This window comes from Phyllobates terribilis, unplaced genomic scaffold, assembly GCF_046119375.1.
Source record: "Phyllobates terribilis strain yellow unplaced genomic scaffold, ASM4611937v1 Scaffold_2__4_contigs__length_985480577, whole genome shotgun sequence".
In the NCBI taxonomy this organism is placed as follows: Eukaryota; Metazoa; Chordata; class Amphibia; order Anura; family Dendrobatidae; genus Phyllobates; species Phyllobates terribilis.
The window spans coordinates 238,901,332-238,925,361 of NW_027362762.1; the positions used below are offsets into that span (position 1 = coordinate 238,901,332).

At 43.1% G+C, this 24,030-nt stretch overlaps 1 protein-coding gene across 3 annotated transcripts in view; it reads right to left on the reverse strand.

The window, feature by feature from the left end:
- DIAPH3 (diaphanous related formin 3) overlaps positions 1-24,030 on the reverse strand; it is an 801,864-nt gene that overhangs the window by 752,391 nt on the left and 25,443 nt on the right. For 2 of the 3 annotated variants that reach the window (XM_073663945.1, XM_073663943.1), the window contains exon 2: positions 7,913-7,948. The exons of the other annotated variant lie outside the window; for it this stretch is intronic. In XM_073663945.1, the coding sequence (XP_073520046.1) occupies positions 7,913-7,948 (36 nt within the window). The remainder of the gene's footprint in view (positions 1-7,912; positions 7,949-24,030) is intronic. 3 annotated transcript variants of the gene reach the window in all.

The window sequence follows — 24,030 nt, forward strand, 5'->3', positions numbered from 1 at the left end:
TACTACATTGATGGCCTATCCTTAGGACAGGTCATCAATATCTGATAGGCTGGGGTCCAACGCTCGGCAACCCGCCAATCAGCTGTTATTGGTGCCAGTGATCTCCGGCCGGAAGTACTTGCTTGCAGAGCAAGGCCTTTTACTTGAAGTGGCCACCGAAGGGTACTGCACATAAGCCTCTTAAACGAATAGGAGGTGGATGTGCAGTACCCCGTATCAGCTACTAAGTAGATGGCCAAACTCTGCAAGTAAGTACTTCCGGACCCCAGCCGATCAGACATTGATGGTCTATCCTAAGCACAGGCCATTAATGTAAATTTGGTGGATAACCTCTTTAAGGTTAGCAAACGGTGGGGGGATTTAGGTATGGACCTCCACAGATAAAGATGTCTGTCAGTTACAACAACATGTCAGATGTTTACTGAAATTAAAGTGTTATTCCCATGTATATAATGAGGAGTGCATCGCTTTGTGATTGCTGGGGGGCAAGCACTACTGATTGATGGCTCAGGCCTGTAGCATTGTAGTGCCGCTGGCTCGCACTGAGCACTCCAGGTGCTGCTACATCAGGCAGTTATGTCTCTGCAGCATCGGAGGCGCATTGGTGCTGAAACTGGACAGACAGATCGGGACTGAGCAGTGTGTTCCAGTGATCCCAGACAACTTCAGAGCAATGCTTACAAGCTCTATTGGAAAGAGTTTGTATGCACTGAGCATGTTTAGCCACTTAATATTGGCGAATGGAGCAAAATGTTAGTAAAAACTAAATTACAAAAGTGCTTGTAATTACAAGAACAATGCAACACACAGCAATACAAATGGGTTTAACACGTTACAGTTGTCAAGTTTAAGTTACAACGGAATTTCTACCAAAGACAAGCTGATTGTGGGGGAGTTCTGCTAATGATCGTGGGGAGGGGAAGGGGGGGTGGAGTCCTGCTAATGATAGTGGGCGGGAGCCCTACTAATCTTGTTAAACTGGAAAAAATTGGAATTGGTAAAAATTGGAATTGATTTTGGCAAAAACCTTTTCACGTAATCACATGCTACTATGAATAAAGAACAAACCACTCACAAAGGTGATCATTCATTTTCACTGATTAAGTGAAATTAAATAGAGTTCTTGCCACGCTCCTCTTCTGATAAGGACGCGCGGCTCCCGGCGTAGATCATCAGGTGCTCCCTGTACTACAGACTACTGATGATTGTTGGTGGACTAGTGTCTTCTATAATAGAAGCTTTATATTATATATCCTATGCCTATATATCTGTAAAATTCCACTATTTCGATCAGCATTTCGTCATGGATCCAGGCTATCCCGAGCCTAGCCATTTGTAGGAAGCTCTGCAGAGGGTAAAATGAATGAATAATTTAGCCTAGTTTCTTAATAGAGAAAGCACCCTTCCTCGGCATCATTATGTTAATAGAAATTCATATTGTTTAACTCGGCAGGACACAGCATCAGCATACTGCTACGCTAACACATTTGTTCAATTAAATGGAGACAAGTAATATTTTAGCTCCCATCACTGCCTTCTGCGAGTGGGATAGTAGTACACAGTCCACACACAAGAGGTGTCCCAACAACCTCCAAAAGGTGATCGCAACAATAAAGCATGGAAGACATCACATTACCAGGCAATCCTGCTGTTCAATATTTCAGACATGCAAAATCATTATGTCATTAGGCTAATCTGAAAGAAAGCACAAGCAGACCTTTATAGGGTGCAAATACGGCATTATTTGGCTCTGCTTGGAAATCAATTACCTTTCTACCTCTTTTTGTGATGCAGACATACATTTAAATGAAGAAGAAATTGCAGAATAAAAGCTGAGTTCTTCGAAATGAATTAAATGACCTTCACTATTGTATTCGATGATCAGAGACACAGAATCAATTACCCAAAACTCAGTAAATGTTACTGCAACCCCTCATTCCGTGACCACATGACAATCAACGGTGATCAGAATAGAAACTTTTATTTAGCAAGGTTTTCCGTCAATTGTGAGAAATCTATATAGAATCAGATTAGGTATTGAATGAACAGGCCGTACAATACAACAATGGCTCATTGTTGGCTTACACAGGGTGACAGTGGCTCATATATTCCTGGATTTCTTAAAAGGTGCTGATTCTCCTTGAGGAGATCCAGCTGGTAATGCATTCTGGGAAAAACACATGCAAATTAGTTTTCCTTTAGGGCTGTTTCAGATGTCCATGATCATCGGTCCGATGTCGGATTACAATGTACGGGCTGGCCGCGCATCTCCTGACCGGAGCATAACTTCAGATATTTCTATGAAGTTGACATGCTCGCGTCAGGAGATGTGCAGCCAGTCCGTGCATTGTAATCCAACATTGGACCGATTATTACGGACATCTGAAACAACCCTTAGAGGGAAGAACAAAGACTTATGTATTCTATAGGAAGCTAGTGTGTAAGTCAACGTCCGACCTATTAAAGAGCCTTGGAACATGACTAGGGATGGAGACTAGTGGTGTCTTTGGTATGGCTAGTACCTCTACTCATGTTTCCATGCTCCTAAATGGGTCGATCAGTTACTTACTTACATGGTAGCCAATAGAGACAAGCTAATAAATTTACAGGACCCTGATTTAGTGGCCAGTTCAGTATTAAATGGCCGCTGGAAAGGAGCGCTGTGAACCACCTCTTAACTGCCAGCATCCAAGGCTCCTCTTATTAGTAGCTGCTTCGACTTAACATCTTGTGTGTGTAAGGGGGAAGACTGGGGAGTAAGTACTTTCAGAGCTAGGGATCCAGAACTGCCAGGAACGTGCCTCTGGTTGCAGGGGGAAGACAGACTGCGAGCACAGGAGTCAGGTGACTGGGAAGCTGGGGGCGTGTCCAGAGAGAGAGCTGGGAGGTCAGGTGACCGAGAGAGTGGTGGTGTGGGTAGAGAGAGGCAGAGACTAGGACGTTTGCGTGGGAAAGCAGAGCTGGGTCCTGCTCAGCAGAGCAGTGTGAGAGGGTCCAGGCTCCTGGCTCCAGGACTGGGAGCAAGAGTCGAGTGCAGTGGACCGGAGGAGCGAAGCCAACTAGAGACGAGACGCAGGGTCGGTGGAGCCGGGCACGTGAGGTGCCGTGTTATGGACTAGGGGCTCAGCGGGTAAAACCGGAGACTGCCCGCTGCTGCCAGAAGACAGAGCATTGTTTGGGCAGGGAAGCCTGAAGAAATCAATGCCGGCCTCAGCTGGCAATTGCCTTGTGGAGGAAAAGAGTCAGCTAAGTGTAAAAACTGTCGTTTACAACTGGTTCGACTCTGCTATATCTAGTTAAACTGTGAACTGTCAGTTAAAGACCTTTTACCTGCTACTTCCCTTGTTTTCCCCTGATACTCCCTACGTGGAGATTTATCCTGTTATTCTAAACTTGTCCTGTTTATTAACCCTGTATTGGCTGCTCTGTGTTTCTGTGTCGCTGCATCTAAAGTACTCGTGTTACATGTGTATCTCCTACCACAGCAATGACATCATACCACCCAGCTAATCAAAATGGGAGGCACGGTTGCGGATGAGTAGGAGGCGTTGGGCAGGTTTCCTGTCCAGCAGCCACAGAATATGGCCCTGTCTACTGGAGCAGGGTCCAGCAGTCATAACTAGTGGCTACCTGTAAGTCATACCAGACAGACGGCTTTCATCCCTCTAGAAGTGAACCCCTTTAGTTTATTCTTGCAGTGATAGCAAGAACAGATAAGGCATATTAATAAGTGGTGATTGGATTATCACAAGTGTCTATGTGGAGGCACCCAAAGAACTCATTATATGCAGACACAGCTCAGAGAGGTGGAATAATGATGGACCTTTTTGTCATTAGGTCAATGGATGCACATTTCTCAAAATTAATACCATTGTGTTTACCAACAACAGATGTAAAGGAGAATCCAGCCCCCGTTCTACAGTAAAACCTCTCCAGAAGACATCTCATTGAGAAAAGCCTTTTCTATAGGGAGCAGTCAGATTTACAATTGCATTATATAGCACAGGGAATTTATTAGGCTGCCTCTTTTTCTGACCATGTTTTTTAAGTAGGACCACCAATAAAAGTTGCACACGTCACTTTCTTGACCCTTCTCCAGGCTGCCGCTCCGCTCATAATTCTGAGGAGTGTCGGACAGTAGAGCCTAGCTGGGTGCTACAGAAAGAATCGTGCAGAAAAAAAGGGAAAAGGAGTAATGATTTTTTCATATAAAGTTTTTAATGTGGCTTTCTTTATCCATTAAAATCAATGAAGACAACCCCCAATCAAAAATGAAGTAATAGAGTATGCTGTAACAACTTTCATCCATAGATTTAAATGTACAGACAATATTACCTAAAATCTGACTCATCTATATCAAAAGAGTATGTTCAGCCTTTTTCACTTGGATTTTTGTTTTTTTGCTGAAAAAAACATAAGTTTGTGCTAAAAATGTAGCATAAAATTGTTTGAAATTTCAAACTTTCTCCACTTACTGGTAGTTGTGCAAAACATTTGCATTTTTTGTTTTTTTGCCAATTCCAACATTTTTTTGAGAAATAGGTAGGGCTTAGCACGATTAGGCAAAGTTATAATTTACGCCACTTGTAGATGAGACGTGTTACAAGTTCATTAAGAGGCGCACATCTCTTAATACATTTGGCACATTTTACTCCAGCAGACTGTTCATCAGAATAATATTTATGATGAATTGGCCCCTTTGCTTTTTGACACTGCATTATAGCCATGTTTTCACATTGATATGGATAGGAAGATTATTCAAAGTGTATTTGAAGCGGTTTTTCATGTGGAGTATGCAGCAGAATAGTCTCCAAAATACACGTAAAAAACCTGTGTGATTGTACCCAAGGTCTCGCCATGCAGACTTTGTTGCAGAAATTTCTACAAGTGACAATCCATTCTGTTCATCTGAATGAGGTTGCTTCAAATGAATTAGACAATTCTGATCTCTACAACAAAATCCACATGTGAATTACCAGGTTCACAATGGATGAATAGTATAGTGCAAAAGTTCAAAGCAGGGGTGGAAAACATGCTGCAAAGTAAGAATGCTTTAAAAAGAAAATAGAAGTGTTAGTAGTTTACCTTGATCAATTCACAAAATACAAAGTGAATGAACAAAAGAGAAATCTAAATCAATTTAATATATGGTATGACCCCTCTTTGCCTTCAAAACAGCATCAATTCTTCTATATACACTTGCACAGTTTTGAAGGAACTTGGCAGGGGGATTGTTCCAAACATCTTGGAGAACTAACCACAAATCTTCCAAGGATGTAGGCTTGCGCAAATCCTTCTGTCTCTCTATGTTAGCTTACCGACTCAATGTAAAGATCTGGGCTCTGCAGGTGCCATTTCATCACTTCCAGTACTGCTTGATCTTCTTTATACTGAAAATAGTTCTTAAAGGAGCCAGTCATCAGGTTTTTATACCCCAATTAATGCCGTATGGGTAAAAGCTCAGTAATGATGATTACATCAATACCTTTATGTTATAAATCTGTGTTTACCTTTTAGAGAAATATAATTGTTGAATTGTCATTCAAGTGCAATGATTGACAGGTCACACTTCTTACAACGACCTGCCTCTCCAGACTAAGATTTATTGGAAGCGCCCTGATTCACCATAGCAGTGCATGCACAATATGGTCTTAATGAAGAAGACAGTCAGTGTCTGGCACAATCTACATCGTTTGTAAATCGCTGCAGACACGTCTTCTTCACTACTCCTACTGCTTTTTCCTGGGCCGGTTGCCCTAGTGAAGAGAACCGTCAGTGTCTGGCACAAGACACTGACCGTCCTCTCCATTAGGACGTTATAGTGCAAGCACTGCTCCGGTAAATGAAGGCGCTTGCGCTGGATCTCGGGCGGTATAGGCAGGTCACTGAAAGAAAAGACACCTGTCAATCACTCACAGGAAACAAACAGCGGGTGAATAATAGGGAAGAGAGGCAGCAGAACTGAGAGTGCAGGGCATGCCCATCACAATTCAACAATTTCTCTAAAACAGAAAACCAGATTTCTAAAATAAAAGTATGGATGTAATGAGCAGTACAGTGTATTTACATAGATGGCATTCGTTTTGTGTATAAAAACCTGATGACAAGTTCCCTTTAATGACAAGAAATGGGCAACCTTGAGGACCGCAGATGCAATCATCGGCCAAGGAAACTTAGTGCAGTAGATGAAAGAAAAATCATGCTCTTTTCTATTTGAAGTCGGAAGATGTCCAGCAGTGACATTAGCACAGTATGGTCAGCAAAAAGTGGGACCCAGCAATATTAATCTACTGTTCAGAGAAGTCAGACTAAAGGTGGTCTTAATAGAAGAGCTGTGGCCAAAAGCCATACCATTGACATGGAAACAAAGCGGAGTGACTCAACTATGCACAAAAATATACGAAATGGGATACAGTAAAATAGCAGCAGGTGCTCTGGACTGATAAATTAGCATTGGAAATATTTGGCTGTAACAGAAGACAGCTTGTTTGCCTAAGGGCTGATGAGCAAAATAAGTGTTTGCAGACAACCGTGAAGCAGGTTGTAGGTTCCTTGCAGCATTTCAGCAAGTATCATTTGGTCAGCATTTGGTGTCCTGAATGCTGAGAAATACTGTCAGACACTTATTCAGCAAGCAATACCATCAGGGAGGAGTCTGATGGGCTGTATGTTAGGGGTCATTCTCCTGCTACAGAATAAATTTGGAGCCAATGTCCTTGAGAGCTAACTTCATCATAAAGAAGAACAAGGAGTTCTGGAAGCAATAATGTGCCTCCCACAGAGCCCTCATCTCATCATCAAGACTGCCTAAGATTACATGAAGAGCCTGAACAATTTGCAGAAGCCTACAGCCACAGAAGATCTGTAGTTAGTTCTACATGATGTTTGGAACAACCTCCCTGCCCAGTGCTTTCAAAATGTGCAAGTGTTCCTAGAAGAGATGATGACGTTTTGAGAGATGATACCAAATATTGATTTGATTTAGATTTCTCTTTTGTTTAATCAATTTGCATTTTGTTAATTTATAAAAAAAAACTATGAACACTTTTTGGTTTTAAAACATTCTTTCTCTGCAGCATCTGGACAGCAAATTGAGGATTTGTTCACACAAGACATATTTACAGGCAAAGTATTTTATCATGTATGTTTTAACAAGATCGAGTCCTCTTCTAATGTTAAATAGCGCCTACGTCCTCAGCCTCCCGATGTGCTCCTAGTTTGACAGTTCAGACTAGCAGCATGGTCGCGTTACTTGCCAGAACGGAGCACTCTCCCATGCTGATAGCGGAGGCAGCTGTGCAGCATGGGTGAAGTGCACAGGACTAAGGCTGGTCATATTTAGTAGCCAGTAAACTAGGCAATGAGCAGTACACTAGAAAATTACAAAATTCTGCCATTCCTGGAAACGGAAAGGATTTTTAATGAGAGACGAGTTATAAATTTAACCCATTTTTGAAGATCATACAACCTCTCGACAGTGGCTGTCCAGAACTTTATATTGATGGCCTATCCGAAGGCTAGGTGATCAATATCAGACGGGTGGAGATGTGACATTCGCCGATCAATCTCTCATGACGGCATCAGGAGTAAAACTAAACATTCAAATAGGGGTGCATATGCAGCACCCAGCTACGGCCATTATACAGTTAATAATAATAATTGATCACTTCCGGTCGTCACCGCCACAGATAACAGCTGACTGGAGGAGGTTCTACATGTTGAATCCCCAGCGATCTAATACGGATGACCTAACCCATAGACAGGTCATCAAAATAAAGTCCTGGACAATCCCTTTAAGGATTCTTCTTTAACATAACCAATTGTATTAACACTTGTGTTACATGCATGCAGAATTTTTCAGAACATGCCAACATGCACAGGTTAGTTTGTTTAAGAAACATGGAAGCCTTACCACATCATCGGTCAAGTTTCTTAGTTTGTTTATTTGCTGCATGAGAAAAAAAGAAAAACATACATGTAAATATAATAGACAAAGCTTTAAGCCGCAAAGTACAGCAAAGTATGGCAGAACAGAGGCACACAGAAGCTTGTCAGAGGAGCCGCTGGTATCTTGGACTTGATATTGCCATCAATACAAACTTAAAACAAAAATTCCTTAAGTTTTAATGTTGGTCGTTAGTGTAGTTTATCCCTGCGACATCCGTCCCAATGTTGTTCTACAGCAGAGCAGCCGAGAGCCTGCGCCGGGGAAGGATTATCACAGATTTTACCATTTTTAGCTAGTGAAAACCTATGGGCTGAAAAGCCAGAAAACAAAAACCTCATTAAGGAATGGGCTTCTAGTTTTGTACAGAATTGGACTTCATACTGCAGTCAACAAAAAAACAGAGAGAGAAAAAAAAGGAAAAGTAATGAAAGTATAGAAAAAGGGATACAAAAGTTATTAATGGAGCGGACACCATTCATATAAATCAGTATGACTAAAATGACACAATAGATATTTTAATGGCACAGAACAGAGATATTTTATATCTATGCATATGGATGAATCATATTCAAGCAGCTTCAGTTCCCGCTGTAACTTATGGATGTTGTCATGTGCAACGCATTTTAAAATCTTGGAAAATTTATGAGCCATTAAATCATTCACTGCAGATGACAAGTCTTCAATTTGTGCTTTGACAGCACGGTCCAGGATATTTAGTATCAGAGGAGCGGTAGATCACAGTTTACCTTCCTAACATGTTGGTTGCATTACATTAGATTAATACAGTGTAACAAGTGCAGCCCATGATGGAGGAAGAAGGCGCCAGGAGCACAAAGCGTTACACCGATATGGGAAGCAGATCACATCAACAATAATTAAAGGGGTAATCATCACTAGTGTGTGTATTATATACAGGAGATGTACGCACAAATGTAGACGCTCCTCAACACTGAAACATGGAATTATGGAAATTACAGGATGGATAGATACCATAACATGCAAATGATGAGGAAAAGGGAACATTTTTAAAACATCTCAATTTATTCAGTATTGACTATGAGCACCACACGCAGAAACGCATGGACTCGCACGCCTTGGCATAGTGTCAACGAGGTTGTTATGTGGAACGTTCTGCCACGCGGAGTGCACATACAGTACAGACCAAAAGTTTGGACACACCTTCACATTAAAAGATTTTTCTGTATTTTCACGACTATGAAAATTGTACATTCACACTGAAGGCATCAAAACTATGAATTAACACATGTGGAATTATATACTTAACAAAAAAGTGTGAAACAACTGAAAATATGTCTTATTTTCTAGGTTCTTCAAAGTAGCCACCTTTTGCTTTGATGACTGCTTTGCACACTCTTGGCATTCTCTTGATGAGCTTCAAGAGGTAGTCACCGGAAATGGTCTTCCAACAATCTTGAAGGAGTTCCCAGAGATGCTTAGCACTTGTTGGCCCTTTTGCCTTCACTCTGCGGTCCAGCTCACCCCAAACCATCTCGATTGGGTTCAGGTCTGGTGACTGTGGAGGCCAGGTCATCTGGCGTAGCACCCCATCACTCTCCTTCTTGGTCAAATAGCCCTTACACAGCCTGGAGGTGTGTTTGGGGTCATTGTCCTGTTGAAAAATAAATGATGGTCCAACTAAACACAAACCGGATGGAATAGCATGCCGCTGCAAGATGCTGTGGTAGCCATGCTGGTTCAGTATGCCTTCAATTTTGAATAAATACCCAACAGTGTCACCAGCAAAGCACCCCCACACCATCACACCACCTCCTCCATGCTTCACGGTGGGAACCAGGCATGTAGAGTCCATCCGTTCACCTTTTCTGCGTCGCACAAAGACACGGTGCTTGGAACCAAAGATCTCAAATTTGGACTCCTCAGACCAAAGCACAGATTTCCACTGGTCTAATGTCCATTCCTTGTGTTCTTTAGCCCAAACAAGTCTCTTCTGCTTGTTGCCTGTCCTTAGCAGTGGTTTCCTAGCAGCTATTTTACCATGAAGGCCTGCTGCACAAAGTCTCCTCTTAACAGTTGTTGTAGAGATGTGTCTGCTGCTAGAACTCTGTGTGGCATTGACCTGGTCTCTAATCTGAGCTGCTGTTAACCTGCAATTTCTGAGGCTGGTGACTCAAATAAACTTATCCTCAGAAGCAGAGGTGACTCTTGGTCTTCCTTTCCGAGGGAGGTCCTCATGTGAGCCAGTTTTTTTTGTAGCGCTTGATGGTTTTTGCAAGTGCACTTGGGGACACATTCAAAGTTTGCCCAATTTTTCGCACTGACTGACATTCATTTCTTAAAGTAATGATGGCCACTCGTTTTTCTTTACTTAGCTGCTTTTTTCTTGCCATAATACAAATTCTAACAGTCTATTCAGTAGGACTATCAGCTGTGTATCCACCAGACTTCTGTACAACACAACTGATGGTCCCAACCCCATTTATAAGGCAAGAAATCCCACTTATTGAACCTGACAGGGCACACCTGTGAAGTGAAAACCATTTCCGGTGACTACCTCTTGAAGCTCATCAAGAGAATGCCAAGAGTGTGCAAAGCAATCATCAAAGCAAAAGGTGGCTACTTTAAAGAACCTAGAATATAAGACATATTTTCAGTTGTTTCACACCTTTTTGTTAAGTATATAATTCCACATGTGTTAATTCATAGTTTTGATGCCTCTAGTGTGAATGTACAATTTTCATAGTCATGAAAATACAGAAAAATCTTTAAATGAGAAGGTGTGTCCAAACTTTTGGTCTGTACTGTATATCAAGTACTACTGTACGCGAGGGCATCTGGGCACACGGGTACTGGCTGGAGACCGGTTCATGCAGATGGCTATTAATACCTCATTTATTGTACTGATGGCTGATCCATACTCTATAAGCATTTTTACCTTTTGTGCCACCCCTACTTCCTTATAGATTGTGAGCTCTTGTGAGCAGGACCCTTGCTCCTCTTCAGCTGTAAGTCACTCTGTAGTGTCCGATATTTGTTAAGGCATCCTCAGAATTGTAAAGTTCTCCTAAATATACTGTCGCCAAGTAGAATTATTATTAATTAATATGACATACAGGCGGCATCTCAGCACAAAGGAAAGGGGAAGTAAAATCACGAAAAAGTGAAGTGGCCAGGTATTGCTTAATGTTATTCCTGCTCTACCCCAGAGTAATTGTTTGTTTAAATCCCCCATTCAGCTCCAGAGATATGGGCTTTTTATGGCATTTAAGATTAGAGAATCGAACCTCATGGCTCCAGGTCAGTAATCTGTGACCGCTGGACAGGGGGTCTACGAACTCCCTAACTCCCAGAATTCTTTTGATCAGCTAGGCTGGCACTACATCATTACGGCGTGATGCATACAACTGTGCGCCAACCCAGATAATCAAAAAAGAAGAGTCAAGAGTTAAGGATGTTACCAGGCTGCCCGCCTGTCCAGTGGTCACAGATTACTGACCGGCCCGATGGACCAGGGCCCTGAGAATCAATTCTCCTATCTCTAGTCTTTAGCAAGGAAGAGTTGGTCACGGGGTAATAAAGCAACCTAAAGACAAATCCAGAGAGAATCCTGTGAGCAATGCCCCCTTGGAAAAAAACAGTATAACTAGCACTAAATAAAAAGTCCATGGATCTATATGGCAGAATTAAAAAAATAAAAAATGGACACATAAGGGAGCAGCAAAGATAAAATAAGAGCAAAAATCGGCCTGATGACAGGTCCTCTGATGAGCCACTGCAGCTTTTTTTTCACCATCTATCATTAGCTAATCAGTAATGTAAGTACTCAGTATGCTGTGTTTTGCCGGTTTTACCGCTGCTCCGACCCTCTTCTACATCATGGGACCGCAGTTGTGACCAGCCACATCACCACAGCTTCTTTCTCAAGGTAAGGCTACGAGATGCAGGGCAAGGTGCTCATAGACTTGCATTACGAAGGAAACTTATGGATCTTGGTGTGAGCTGGCAAGAAAGTGCTGTGGTTAGATGATGCTGGAGAGGGCTTGGAGCAGAGCTGGAAATGGCAGAAGACATAAACCGGTAAAGGACTTTAAGCTCTCCACGATTCAGCACCACTCTACCTCTCCTCCCTCATCTCAGTATACCACCCTTCCCATGCCCTCCATTCTGCTAATGACTTAAAACTAAAATACTCCTTAATCCGAACCTCCCACTCCCGTCTCCAAGATTTCTCACGTGCTGCGCCAATTCTTTGGAATGCACTACCCAGGACAATTCGATTAATTCCCAATACCTACAGCTTTAAGCATGCCCTAAAAACTCATTTCTTTAGACTTGCCAAGCGCCTTAACACACTTGTCTAACTGTCCCAGTTTGGCCCATATCAAAATTTTCTTCAAAATCATGTTCATACCATTCATGCACTGATTAGCCTCTGTCTGTACTGTACACATACTGGCTGGCGACCAGTTCATGTAGTTATGTACTTACCCTATTTAGTATATTATGGCTGCATTATACAATAGTTGTACATTTTACCTTGTGTGTACCCCCCCTATTTCCGCAAAGATTGTAAGCTTGCGAGCAGGGCCCTCACTCCTTTTAATATCTGAGTTATGCTTATTTCGTAATGTATTTTTGTCTGTACAAGCCCCCCCCCTAAAATTGTAAAGTACTGCGGAATATGTTGGTGCTATAAAAATAAAAATTGTTATTATTAAGTTATTTTCCTTTTTGACCTTAAATTTTAAAGCAGATTTTGCATTGAAATTTGTGTTCAAATCACGATAATCTGCATCCCATTCACAAGCTATGAAAAGTTTAAGCATGTATCTTTACCGCTACGAAAAAGACTATGATTAGCTCCTCATGGAGATCTACAGCAGATGAAACCACGAGAATGTGGCAGAAATCAGATTCCCAACATTGTGCATCTAGGGAAAATAATGCCAGTATGTGTCTGGCCTAAAATACACAAGACACAAAAAGGGAAAATGGAAGGACATCAGTAAAAAGTCACAATGCAACAAAGTCTTTCTAAAGCTATAGGTGCAGCATAACTTTTCTTACTCTGTAAAAACATTGGTAGGAGAGATAGCTGTGCTGGAGGAGAATGCGGGAATTAATCCCTTCATTGAAGCTTTAATACAATAAAATGAACAGGCGGCACATCCACTTCTCAAGCAGTGTCTTAAGTTGACCAAGTAAACAAAGAGTAGATTACCCACTGCTTATCTATTTCACACAGCCCTGCATAGACATTTGTTACTAAACGCTATGAGAAACCTTATTAAAGATAATTACATTTAAGTGAGACGCCGCAATTGCCACGCAGCAGTATTCCATAGGCATAAACAAGTTATAAGAGGTGTTAATTTGTAATAAACATAAAAAAGCAATTTTAAATTCAATTTATTTAGCAATGAATAAAGATAATTCAATCTCGGGATACAATTTTTTTTTTTTAAACTTCCAAATAAGATAAATTGTGACCTTGCAGGCTAAAAATTTCTTAATATGGTATAGGCATGCTTCATAATCTAGACTTCCAGTCCAGACATGGCCTAATCTCAACATTATTAAGGACTAAATACTTTTATCCATGCTTTCTGCATATATCATTAGTATGTCAATGCTTCCAGCTAAACGAGACATAAACATTCTAGATTGAATTTCACACAGACGTCGGCACACAAGTCACGGTACACCAATGTGCTAGCGTTCTCCTATTTCTTGTTGTTCCACAAGAACTGGGCCTGAAGCACTAAAAGATATTATAGGGGAAAATTACATTTCCCACTTTTAGGACTTAAAAAAGCCGTACATTATGGTGCACGTCATGCTTAGCAACTGGTGGAAAAGTACAATGGGTTAAGCGGGCAAAGTTGGTGCAACAAATAGTGCAATCTAGGTAGATTTTAATTTCTGGAACAAACACAGCCAAAGAGGTTCCAAATTAATTAAGAGTACTCCTGTGCATTTCTAACTCATGATAAATTCCCCCGTAATGTGCAGACCTTAGCCAGCAATATCAGGTTTGACTGTATGCACCTCATCCACATGTCACCATCAATAAGTGGCCTCTGGCCTCTGCCTGGCCAGTACACCCTCTGCTGTATGGAAAAGCACACACTGCTCCATTTCACAACGTGGTGTCTAGTAGAAAAAATGTATATCAAATAGTGTACAGCCAATGCAGACAAGAAACATTTTTGAAGCTTACCTCCAGTGTCCACGGCAAAATATAGTAGGCGCTAACCACGATACACATTTTACAGAGTTTCATCTTCATCAGTGTAGAGAAGAGCAAAAAGATGTACTCTACCTTGGCCTGACATCCACCTTGGTACTAAAGCTCTACCATGCATAGAAGGCATCTATCAACACAATCCAGGAATGCTGCCGTCAGGCAAAATGAAAAAAAACTTGTGTGGACAGATAAATCAAAATGTGAAATTCTTTATGAAAACCATGGACACTGTGTCCTGCAGACTCAAGGATTATAGGGCCATCCAGCTTACTAGCACACAGTTCAAAAGACTACATCTCTGATGGTATGGAGTTGCATTAGTGCCTATGGCATGGTCAACTTACGCATATTGAAATCCACTATCAATGCTGAGCATTATACAGAGGTTTTAAAACATATGCTCCTATCCAGACAACCTCTATTTCTAGGCTGCCTCAGTATGAACCAGAACTCACATGTAGATACATCAGCAGATAGCTTGAACTCGACAGCAGGAGGTATAGGAAAAGATTTATAATCCAGCTGAATTCTTGTAGTTATGCAGAAATACAGTAGGTAAGAGACTTTTCTGAACCAGAGATGCAAACACATAAGCTTCTAAGATGGCCAACAGTGAATGAGAAAGAATGACAAAGAAGGGAGGGGTTACTGACATCAGAGCGAGAGGCAGACCGGAAGAGAGGCAGACCGGAAGAGAGGCAGACCGGAAGAGAGGCAGACCGGAAGAGAGGCAGACCGGAAGAGAGGCAGACCGGAAGAGAGGCAGACCGGAAGAGAGGCAGACCGGAAGAGAGGCAGACCGGAAGAGAGGCAGACCGGAAGAGAGGCAGACCGGAAGAGAGGCAGACCGGAAGAGAGGCAGACCGGAAGAGAGGCAGGACAAACTTCTAAAGAGCAGTAAACCTTATTGCAAGGCAATGAAACAGCACACTAAAATAACAAAACAATACTGTATGATTCCCAAGTCGTAAGACGTAACAGATAAGCGTCGCCTGCAATCCAGACCATTCACCGATAGAAAACATTTGGCACATTATAGAATGAAAAATCGAGCAAAAAAGACCCAGGACTGAGGAGCAGCTAGAATCCTTCTCAGACAAGAAAAGGACAACATTCCTCTCCAAAAACTCAAGCAATTGGTCTCCTCACTTCCCAGACGTAAATCTGACAGATTCCGCTGAAGCGTCGGCCATAAAATTTGTTGCCATTTTTAATAGGGGCAATGATTGAAGGAGAGATTCCCTTGGGGTGCCATCTCGTAGGCGACTCTCTAGCTCTTCTAGCCAGACTCTCATGGATCTGGCAATAGATGTAGCAGCGACATTAGATTTAATAATTGCCACTGAAGCTTCCCCGACTTTTTTCAAAAGTCCATCCGCCTTCCTATCCATAGGATCTTTAAGTCCTAACGAGTCTTCAAAAGGGGATAGGTTTTCTTGACCACCTTAGCCACCGGGACATCAATTTTAGGAATAGTGTCCCACACATTGGTGTCCTCTGGGTCAAAAGATAGTCAGGCGCCGAAGTCTTCTCCGCATCCTCCCATTCCTCTAGTATCATGTCCTTCACATGGGCATTAACAGGAAAAAAACATGGATCTCTGGGTTCTAAGACCACCAAACATCTCATCCTGAATGTTACTGCTCTTCTCCGTTTCCTCCATCTGCATCGTGTTTCGGACTGCTCGTAGAAGAATATCCATACCATCTGAGTGGAACATGTATCTTTTCTGTTCCCCGCCCTGAGGTGGACTAATGGTCTCATTGTCAGAGTTGCCAGATGGGTCGATTTTACTCTCAGAAGATGGTGCTATATCTTCTCTGGGCCTTCTGGGTCCCGGGACATCCTGGACTCCTGAACCTGGGAGCTGCAGAGACGTAATAGAAGCCTGAACCTCTTCTTTGATTATATTACGCATCTCGTTTAATAAAGCCCCGTGCTCCTCTTTTAGCATGAAGGCTCTACATTCAGCACATATACGTTTTGTATATGAATCGTGAAGTCTAATGTTACAATCCAGGCACCTCTTGGATTTTACTGTGGCCTTTTTCCCTGTATCCTTCTTTTTCTCAGAAGGAAGTGGTAACTGCCCAGATAGATCCTATAAAAAATATGGAGGGCCTGGTAAGAGTAAGCTCCATTAACCATATAAAGGAGGTAATGGTACAGTTACACGACTGTGGGGCGATCCAGGGAGGGTATCAGGGTGAGACATCTCTGCCATTTTGCTGTCAGGGGTAACCAAGCTGTAAGCCTGTCTTTGTGCTCTCCAGCCCCCCTTCTTATACCTTACCTGGTCATCCTGTCATTCTTTTCCCTGCTCCCTGGCGTCTGGTTGAACGGCGGTTTGAATTTCCTGCGCGACTGCACCGGAAGTCGTCATCCCGAACTTCCGGTTTCGACACCTGGTGGTCCTGGAGAAGCCAGACCCGCCCAGAACAGGACGCCGAGAGCCCCGGCGATGGGGAAGCAGCACCCGGAGGGCTCCAGCACACCGGAAGGCTGAGGGACTCCCGACGGAGTGTCGGCCCAGGACCCGCATGGCGGCGGGAAGGAGAGAGACGTGACCCCCCTGATCTCCCCAGGGTCCCCAGAGGTATATCCATCTTCGCACCAGTGCTCCTGCACCAGCGCTCCTCCTGTACTCCCTGTCCTGTGTAGGGACAGGAAAAACACTGAGGAGGTTGGGGGTGGGAGGGCTTTTAACCTCTTGTGCTTCCTGTCCCTACACAGGATATGGGATTACTCCTCCTATGGTGCTGTCATGGGGACATACTGGAAAATTAGAATTTTATATCTATGTTTGAAGCCAGAAATGTGGCAAAACTTAGAAAGTTAAACGGGGCAAAATACTTTCACAGTGCACTCTATGTTTATAATAGATTTACAAATCATTGTTTTCTTCATATTTTATAGTGTCCTAACCTTTTTGGAATTGGGGTTGTATATCAGTTTTTTATCAGATAAAAAAATACCCTGTGGTTTAGTTGCTTGTAATCATATCTTTGAATAACTATGCAGCTTATATATATATATATATATATATATATATATATATATATATATATATATATATATATATATATATATATATATATATATATATATATATATATATTTATTACAGACCAAAAGTTTGGACACCCCATCTCATTTAAAGATTTTTCTTTATTTTCATGACTATGAAAATTGTACATTCACACTGAAGGCATCAAAACTATGAATTAACACATGTGGAATTATATACTTAACAAAAAAGTGTGAAACAACTGAACATGTCTTATATTCTAGGTTCTTCAAAGTAGCCACCTTCTGCTTTGATGACTGCTTTGTACACTCTTGGCATTCTCTTGATGAACTTCAAGAGGTAGTCACCAGAAATGGTCTTCCAACAATCTTAATGGAGTTCCCAGAGATGCTTAGAAGTTGTTGGCCCCTTTTGCCTTCACTCTGCGGTCCAGCTCACCCCAAACCATCTCGATTGGGTTCAGGTCTGGTGACTGTTGCGGTCAGGTCATCTGGCGTAGCACCCCATCACTCTCCCTCTTGGTCAAATAGCACTTACACAGCCTGGAGGTGTGTTTGGGGTCATTGTCCTGCTGAAATATAAATGATGGTCCAACTAAACGCAAACCAGATGGAATAGCATGCCGCTGCAAGATGCTGTGGTAGCCATGCTGGTTCAGTAAGCCTTCAATTTTGAATAAATCCCCAACAGTGTCACCAGCAAAGCACCCCCACACCATCACACCTCCTCCTCCATGCTTCACTGTGGGAACCAGGCACGTAGAGTCCATCCGTTCACCTTTTCTGCATCGCACAAAGACACGGTGGTTGGAACCAAAGATCTCAAATTTGGACTCCTCAGACCAAAGCACAGATTTCCACTGGTCTAATGTCCATTCCTTGTGTTCTTTAGCCCAAACAAGTCTCTTCTGCTTATTGCCTGTCCTTAGCAGTGGTTTCCTAGCAGCTATTTTACCATGAAGACCTGCTGCAGAAAGTCTCCTCTTAACAGTTGTTCTAGAGATGTGTCTGCTGCTAGAACTCTGTGTGGCATTGACCTGGTCTCTAATCTGAGCTGCTGTTAACCTGAGGCTGGTGACTCAGATAAACTTATCCTCAGAAGCAGAGGTGACTCTTGGTCTTCCTGTGAAGTGAAAACCATTTCCGGTGACTACCTCTTGAAGCTCATAAAGAGAATGCCAAGAGTGTGCAAAGCAGTCATCAAAGCAAAAGGTGGCTACTTTGAAGAACCTAGAATATAAGACATATTTTCAGTTGTTTCACCCTTTTTTGTTAAGTATATAATTCCACATGTGTTAATTCATAGTTTTGGTGCCTTCAGTGTGAATGTACAATTTTCAAAGTTATGAAAATACAGAAAAATCTTTAAATGAGAAGGTGTGTCCAAACTTTTGGTCTGATATATATATTTTTTTATTATTATTATTTTTTTTTTAACTATTTCCACACTAATCTCTTTGCTTCCATTGACCTAAACCATAAGCTCTGCTGGATCCATATTATGGCTTATACCAGCAGCACCCAACATACCAATTGACTTACAGTGGAGACTGTTGGGTCCGACCATTGTACAGAAGTGCTACTTTTTACGGCTAACAAGACAGATTCCAAAATGTAATTTAATCTTAATGATTAATATAAAATACATTTAAAAAATGTAAAATAAAATAAAAAAGCCTTGGTTTAGGTTTGATAGCCGGGCTCTCCATCCTCTCTCTTGTGCGTTGGGTTACTATAGTAACTCAGTGTGCATTTCTGAGGTCACGCCAGCTCACGGGGTGGGTCCCACATGAGTATTCAGGTAGTAGACATCCATGTCACTACTGTTAAATGCTTACTTGTGCCAGATCTTTATTGGCCACCTGACAAATCCAGCTCCACCACTTGCTGAGTTCTGAATACAGCTCCACTATGATGTACCATGATGCCTCCTGACAAAGCAAGCCATGCTACATCGCCACAGAGAGTCTCCCGACATTCCTAGGTTTATTGTGCTGTTAGCTCTACTATATCGCTTAGGCTACGGTCTATCAGTATTTGGTCAGTATTTTTTCTCAGGAGTGGGTGATAAATGCAGAATTGGTGACTTGTTTCTATTATACCTTTTCTCTGATTGTTCCTCACCTGGTTTCGGCTCCGACTCCTGAGAAAAAATACTGACCGAATACAGAAAGAGGGGCCGTGGCCTTAATGTGAGGATGATGGCAAACTCAGTTCTGCTGCAATATTGCTCCACCTTTACCTCAAGTCTCAGGACCTACACATCTTTGCTACAACTAGACTACTTTAAAGAAGTAGAGTCAAGATAACGGCACAATCTTCCTAAATTGAGTCTTCAGCTTATGTAGCCTTCATTCCTCCAGGTATGTCGCTTCTACAGCCTCCATTTCTCCGGGTGGTATCCAGCGTCTCTACAGCCTCCGTTCCTCCAGCTGCCATCCTGTCTCTACAGCCTCCGTTCCTCCAGGTGCCATCCTGTCTCTACAGCCTCCGTTCCTCCAGGTGCCATCCTGTCTCTACAGCCTCCGTTCCTCCAGGTGCCATCCTGTCTCTACAGCCTCCGTTCCTCCAGGTGCCATCCTGTCTCTACAGCCTCCGTTCCTCCAGGTGCCATCCTGTCTCTACAGCCTCCGTTCCTCCAGGTGCCATCCTGTCTCTACAGCCTCCGTTCCTCCAGGTGCCATCCTGTCTCTACAGCCTCCGTTCCTCCAGGTGCCATCCTGTCTCTACAGCCTCCGTTCCTCCAGGTGCCATCCTGTCTCTTCAGCCTCCGTTCCTCCAGGTGCCATCCTGTCTCTACAGCCTCCGTTCCCCCAGGTGCCATCCTGTCTCTACAGCCTCCGTTCCTCCAGGTGCTATCCTGTCTCTACAGCCTCTGTTCCTCCAGGTGCCATCCTGTCTCTACAGCCTCCATTCCTTCAGGTGCCATCCTGTCTCTTCAGCCTCCGTTCCCCCAGGTGCCATCCTGTCTCTACAGCCTCCGTTCCTTCAGGTGCCATCCTGTCTCTACAGCCTCCGTTCCTCCAGGTGCCATCCTGTCTCTACAGCCTCCGTTCCCCCAGGTGCCATCCTGTCTCTACAGCCTCCGTTCCTCCAGGTGCTATCCTGTCTCTACAGCCTCTGTTCCTCCAGGTGCCATCCTGTCTCTACAGCCTCCGTTCCTCCAGGTGCTATCCTGTCTCTACAGCCTCCGTTCCTCCAGGTGCCATCCTGTCTCTACAGCCTCCGTTCCTTCAGGTGCCATCCTGTCTCTTCAGCCTCCGTTCCCCCAGGTGCCATCCTGTCTCTACAGCCTCCGTTCCTTCAGGTGCCATCCTGTCTCTACAGCCTCCGTTCCTCCAGGTGCCATCCTGTCTCTACAGCCTCCGTTCCTCCAGGTGCCATCCTGTCTCTACAGCCTCCGTTCCTCCAGGTGCCATCCTGTCTCTACAGCCTCCGTTCCTCCAGGTGCCATCCTGTCTCTTCAGCCTCCGTTCCTCCAGGTGCCATCCTGTCTCTACAGCCTCCGTTCCTCCAGGTGACATCCCGTCTCTACAGCCTCTATAGCTTACTATGCTTCTATTGGTTCACCCCACTGTCTCAATGTTGTCAGTTCATTAGGAAATCCGTCTGTACAGGTGGACATAGGGCTTCAAGGATCTTCCTCACCAGGTGAGATGAGAAAGCCAGTATGTAAAGCCAGGCCTACAGTGCCCTGTGGTCCTCATCAGCAGGAAGTTAGTTCTTTGTTCTCCCTATAGAAACAGATTGCACAGATTCCTAAAGCAGGCAAGGGGTGTTAGAATTGTTCTGGAGGGAGGAGATATTTCTTCCAAGAGCGAGTGAAGTAGCAGATACTGTCGAAGGGATCCATTCCCCACCCTAGACTAATGTGCAGAAAATAAAAAGCAGGCAAGTATTACAGGTAGGTTACGGTCAAAGTACAAAGAAGGGCGCTGGCTTAGATATTGAAGCTAGTAGCCAGCCCGCTTCATACATATCACTCTCCAGCTACTTAGAACCCATGCCATAAGTGAAGCTGTCAGGACTGATATTTTGATAATAGATACATTAGCATGTTTTACTGTATATATTAGAGAACCATTATCCCAAGTATTAAGTAATGAGTAGTCAGTCAGTGGTTGTTCACACGTGACTTGTTCTCATGACAAAGGTTGGCACAGGGGGAACTTTCTCAATCTATGAGAGGATGTAGTGTCTATGTAGTATGTATGTCTGTATAACATGTGCATTCAGACATCAGAGCACGGATAATTAAATTATTACTTCTATACAAATGAATGGCAGGACTCCAACGACATGTAATATGTAGCAATTAATGACTCAGTCTGGTGGCAAGAACAGAAAGCAAATAAAAAAGGTACTGCTATCCTTAGGCACCGAAACCAAACCCAAGAACCTTCCTGCAGGACAGGCGTCACAGTTCATCAATTAGACTTTACAGCCTTTATATGAAGCCAAAATCTATGACAGCGCGCCCCGAGCCCTGCAACAGCCGGCTGCCAGAGAACCTACATCTGTTCCTAAAGGGACGGCCCAGACAACTCCGAACTGGAGCAAAAGCTGCCATGTAAACAAACTTCCCACAGCCAAAACTGCTTCTACTCGATTTTAATAATTAAACTTATTGCACAATATTAATTTTATCCTTTGGAGAAGTTTGTCATTAAGAGGAATATTTCAGGAGGATTATTCATTTAATATGGTGCTCAAAACTAGGCTAGCTTTCTAATTAAGGAGGCAGCAAAGCCTGTAGATGCTTAATGCCACCAGTCATGTTATCATGCCAAAAGATTAAGAGAATTCCCTCAAGCCCAATTTTATGCCTTAATTCAACAAGAGTTCTTTAATCATTAAGCGGGCGACTTCGGTATATGTGCTTAGATCACAATTCCACTCGCTGAAAGCACAGAAAAGAATAAAACTAATTGCCCATTTTTCTCTACTAAATAATGAATACTTTCTCTAATACTATGCAGCATGGGCAACATGAGAAATCTGGGGGGGATTTAAAACCATCCTCCAGCTAAAAAAAAATAAAAAAAAGACAGCTAATAGATGATAGAAATAAAGGGGCAATGCCCTGAATCTGCACTATGACCCCTTCATTGTCTTCCCCACAGACCAGAAAGATGTGCCAGAAGATGGAGCCAACCCCAATGTCCTGAATGGGACTGGCTGCAGTTCCCATGCACATAGGCGGCAGGTAGCTTTGATGCAAAAATGACATGAAGTCTATGCTTGCTGCTGTAGCGATGATATCCAGACACTGATGACAAGTGACCAGCAACTGACTAAGCAATCATCCTCCAGTGTCGAGCAGCACCAGGAAGAGGAGACCAGCAGGGAACCCAAACAACGTTCGCAAAAAAAAAAAAGGTTAATGCTACTCTGGCCTTTTTTTCCCCACCTAAGCAGACGGGCCTCAGGAGCACTGTTTGGCAATCTTGTGTGTGTTTGGGCCACCATTAGAGAATATGTAGGAATGGGGGTATGATTGTTTTTCGTTTAGAATTAAAGTTTTGTATATTGTACTTTTACCATCTTTTTTTGTTTGTTTTTTTATAATTGTAATTTTACCTTTTCTGTTTGTTTTTTATAATTTTATCAGTTTTCTCACTTTGGGTGCTAGATGTTCTACGTATATAAATTACATCTTTCACAGGCAAATATCGGTGAAAATCTGTGAGGGACATTATAGTGATAGCGTCTGGCAGAAGTTAAACCATCTACACTTTTGCATATAGAAATTTTCCTTGTTTATTTACTTCCAAAATGCAAAATTAAGCAACTTTCTAAATGGTCTTCATTAAAACTTCTCTAGCATTTTTCTGCTGGAAAACCAGTACCGGAGATGTCCGTGTGCACCTGTGTGGCACACGTGTGGCAACTGTGTGCCGCATCAGGATCACACGTATCAGGGCCTGGGAATCAGTGTAAAGTTAGCGCTATTCCCAAGCGCCATGTGATGAATGCTGCCCTCATCATTGTCCCCTGCTGGCGCTGCGATCAGCACCAGCAGGGGACAATGCTGAGAGTAGTAGTCTCCAACTGTAAAAATAAAAAATCCTTATACACAACTGTTTTAAGTGTCCCCAGCTGTAACCCATCTGACTGCTCACGCCGAGGAGAATGACTCGCTCCAGTGAGCGGGTCCCGAAGTTGTGCTGAGCTTAGTGAGTGACAATACCTTTCACTGAGTGCAGCTCCGGGGTTCGCTCGCTGGAGTGAGTCATTCTACCCAGCGTGAGTGGTCAGATGGGTTAAAGCGGGGCACACTTACGACAAGTGAGTATAAGGTGTTTTTTTTCTTATTTTTACAGTTGGCGACAGCAGGAGCAGACTACTACTCTCAACATTGTCCCCTGTTGGTGCTGATCGCAGCGCAAGCAAGGGTTAATGATGAGAGATGCCTCCAGCACCCGGCGCTTGGGAACAGCGCTAACTGTACCCTGATTCCCAGGCACCGGTACGTGTCACACAGATGTCATCCGTGTGTCATCAGTGTGGGACATTTTGCGGCCCGTGCAGCGGGTAAAAAAAACAGACATGTCAGACTGTTTTGCCCACGTGTGTAAACTGTCACCACACGTACCGGACACAGTGTCGTGTAGAAGAGCCCTTAGTGTGCATTTACACCAGCCTATCACTGCAGTTAAACTAAAGTTGATTGGCCATACACAAGGCACTCTACGGTCATTTAACCCCTTCACACCGAGGAAAATTTCTGGTTTTAGGTTTTTTTTCCTCCCTTTCTTCCAAGAGCCATAACTTTATTTTTCCATCAAAATAGCAGTAGGAGTGGTTGTTTTTAGCGAAATGAGTTGTA